At 28.7% G+C, this 3,630-nt stretch overlaps 1 protein-coding gene across 1 annotated transcript; it reads left to right on the top strand.

The window, feature by feature from the left end:
• Positions 1-2,651: 2,651 nt before the first annotated feature.
• Positions 2,652-3,398, top strand: LOC145832536 (uncharacterized). The gene has a single exon (XM_082939850.1). It carries the CDS (start codon positions 2,652-2,654, stop codon positions 3,396-3,398), a length of 747 nt encoding a protein of 248 aa, XP_082795976.1.
• The last annotated feature ends 232 nt before the right edge of the window (positions 3,399-3,630 follow it).

Raw genomic sequence — 3,630 nt, 5'->3', positions numbered from 1 at the left:
TTAATTGCTAATAACAAAACTTTTTTTCATTTAAACGGTTTATTGAGCAATGCTTTCAAAATTTAACTAATTTCCTTGTCAAAACAAAATAAATACTCACAAAAACTAATTAATCAAACGCAATACGAGTAAACTAAAGAAGCAATCAATATAAAACTAATCAAATTAATCATAAAAACTAAAATAGATAATTAGAACAAAAATGGACTATTTAAAAATGTTAATTGTAATTCTAGATCCTTTATCAGGACCTAGATGTTGATTAAGTTTAGGTTTAAGTTTTTTAATCATAATAGCCTCTACTGCAAGTAAAATATTTCTATTTTTACAAAATTTAATTACCTCAAAACAATTAAAAATATCATTATGATTCTGACAGATTCTACATTGTTCTATATGTGAAAAAACTGCGCTATTTGTAGGTTTTGTATGTTCTTTAATTCTGACGAACAGTTGTCGCTCCGTTTCTCCAATATATTGGGTATCCAGGTCACCTGGACATTGAAACTTATAAACGATGCAACTTCTGTAGAGTTTGTTGATCTTTTCTTTCAGTGAAAAATAGTTTCCAACTTTAGATGTTCTGAAAGCTACTTTGATGTTGATTCCAATTGTTTCTAAATTTTTTGTTATATTTTTGCTGAATTTTTCTGAAACCTTTTTTATATAAGGAACTGTTAGATACTGTTGTTTAGGAATTTGTTGCTTATCTTCTAATTTTTGAAGTTTTTCTATTTCATTGTTTATGAAGTTAATCGGATAGCCGTTTCTCAAAAGAAGATTCTTTATTCTGTTTGTTTCTATGTTCTGTAGTTCTTCTGACACTAATCTTTTGTTTCTGATGAACAACTGTCTAACCAAGTTTTTCTTCCATGACTTCGGGGTACAAGAGTGAAAATTTAATAGTACATCTGTATTTGATGGTTTCTCGTAAATTGAGGTAGTAAATTTGTTCTCTTCCAGCTTAACACTTATGTCAAGAAAAGGAAGTTTACCTGATGTACATGTTTCCATTGTGAAAACAAGATCTTGATGTAGAGTATTTAATTTTTGATTGAATTCGTTTGAAACTATTTTTCACTGAAAGAAAAGATCAACAAACTCTACAGAAGTTGCATCGTTTATAAGTTTCAATGTCCAGGTGACCTGGATACCCAATATATTGGAGAAACGGAGCGACAACTGTTCGTCAGAATTAAAGAACATACAAAACCTACAAATAGCGCAGTTTTTTCACATATAGAACAATGTAGAATCTGTCAGAATCATAATGATATTTTTAATTGTTTTGAGGTAATTAAATTTTGTAAAAATAGAAATATTTTACTTGCAGTAGAGGCTATTATGATTAAAAAACTTAAACCTAAACTTAATCAACATCTAGGTCCTGATAAAGGATCTAGAATTACAATTAACATTTTTAAATAGTCCATTTTTGTTCTAATTATCTATTTTAGTTTTTATGATTAATTTGATTAGTTTTATATTGATTGCTTCTTTAGTTTACTCGTATTGCGTTTGATTAATTAGTTTTTGTGAGTATTTATTTTGTTTTGACAAGGAAATTAGTTAAACTTTGAAAGCATTGCTCAATAAACCGTTTAAATGAAAAAAGTTTTGTTATTAGCAATTAATTGGTACATAAAGTATACTCTGTTTATATAAAAATTGCTCGAAAGACTGGTATTTCTTTGTCTCAGTTAAGGAACCTTGAAAATAGTATGATTAGAACAGTAATGAGATTTATGGATATTAAATATTTAACTAAATGTGAAGAACTTGGAATAATTCCAGAGTTTTTAAAATTCAAACCTCCAAAATTGTTAGTGTACGATAATGTTGATAGATTCTATAGAAAAGTTCTTTTAGAACAATTAAAAATTGCAAGAACTCAGTATAATATAGCTAAAAACAACAGAAATGAAATACTGAAAGTTGTCCGCAACAACACTAGCATTAGTCAGTATCACCTTCTCTTGAGTTCTATTAAGGAAAAAAGTATTAAAGAAAAAATATTGGACAAAAGGCAGAGACATAAGAAGAAATTAGCTTCATTATGGAACAACCAACGTAAAAGTAAAACTCCAAACTGTATCATAAACAACAGTAGTCATGAATTAACAATTAGTGAATCAAATGCATTAATGTTTGGCCTCAAGCATTCCATTTTACCAAAAACTATAGATGAGATTAATATTAAAGCTTCAATCGAATTCCAAATTAAACAAATTACTAAAAAGGAAAATAAAACATTAACTTATGACGTTACTGAGCAAATTAGAACTAACACCATTAAATTCATCTCTGAAAGCAAGAAAGTTTGCTCAACCAGGAAAAATAAAGCGCTGCACAGAACACTGAAAAATTTATCACAAAATGAAAGGATCAAATGTCTTAAAATGGACAAAGGAAATGGAATAGTTTTATTAAATACTACTGAATACATTAAGTAGATGAGTGTTATTCTAGATGATACAAAAAAGTTTAAAAAACTTGATTTTAACTTAAATGGTAATAATCACAGTTATGAAAAAGCACCTTGGTATAAAAAAGAAAAATGTATATATAGTTACATCAATAAATATATTAAACCAATAGTGGATGAAAAAGTTTACTTCAGTCTAATTCCTAAAGGTAGTCAGCCAGGAAAAATGTATGGAATGGCCAAACATCATAAAACTGGCTGTCCACTTCGACCAGTCCTATCTGCTATAGACACACCTGATTATAGATTGTGCAAATGGTTAGAAATACAACTTAAACCTTTACTGAATAGTAAATGGATAATAAACTCAAATATTGAGTTTATGGATTCTTTAAAAACCATAAAGCCAAAAGAAGGTGATGTTTGTAGAACTTTTGACATAAAAAGTTTATATACAAGTGTTCCATTAGAGGAAACGATAAACATGGTAGCAGACGATGTATACTCAAAAGAAAATCTTTCAGTATTCACAAAATCAAAAATAACGAAAAAAGTATTCAAGAACATACTGAAAACTTGCTCACAGAGCATCTTCTGTTTTAATAATCAAGTATTTAAACAAATAGATGGACTATCTATGGGATCGCCTTTGGCCCCCCTTTTGGCCAATTGGTTCGTTAGCAAATTAGAAACAAGTCTTCTAAATGAAATTCAACCTAAAATGTACACGAGATATGTGGACGACATTTTTACTATCTTTTCAAATGAAGAAATGGCAAACGAATTCAATCAAAAATTAAATACTCTACATCAAGATCTTGTTTTCACAATGGAAACATGTACATCAGGTAAACTTCCTTTTCTTGACATAAGTGTTAAGCTGGAAGAGAACAAATTTACTACCTCAATTTACAAGAAACCATCAAATACAGATGTACTATTAAATTTTCACTCTTGTACCCCGAAGTCATGAAAGAAAAACTTGGTTAGACAGTTGTTCATCAGAAACAAAAGATTAGTGTCAGAAGAACTACAGAACATAGAAACAAACAGAATAAAGAATCTTCTTTTGAGAAACGGCTATCCGATTAACTTCATAAACAATGAAATAGAAAAACTTCAAAAATTAGAAGATAAGCAACAAATTCCTAAACAACAGTATCTAACAGTTCCTTATATAAAAAAGGTTTCAGAAAAATTCAGCA

Source organism: Thalia democratica, chromosome 3 (assembly GCF_965202585.1).
Source record: "Thalia democratica chromosome 3, ktThaDemo2.hap1.1, whole genome shotgun sequence".
In the NCBI taxonomy this organism is placed as follows: domain Eukaryota; kingdom Metazoa; phylum Chordata; class Thaliacea; order Salpida; family Salpidae; genus Thalia; species Thalia democratica.
Note: the sequence above shows the minus strand (reverse complement) of the source record. Positions and strands in the feature narration are given on the sequence as shown.

Bases quoted from the DNA above. Each gene is read 5' to 3' on its own strand.
- LOC145832536 (XM_082939850.1), top strand. From the start codon at position 2,652: ATGTATGGAATGGCCAAACATCATAAAACTGGCTGTCCACTTCGACCA.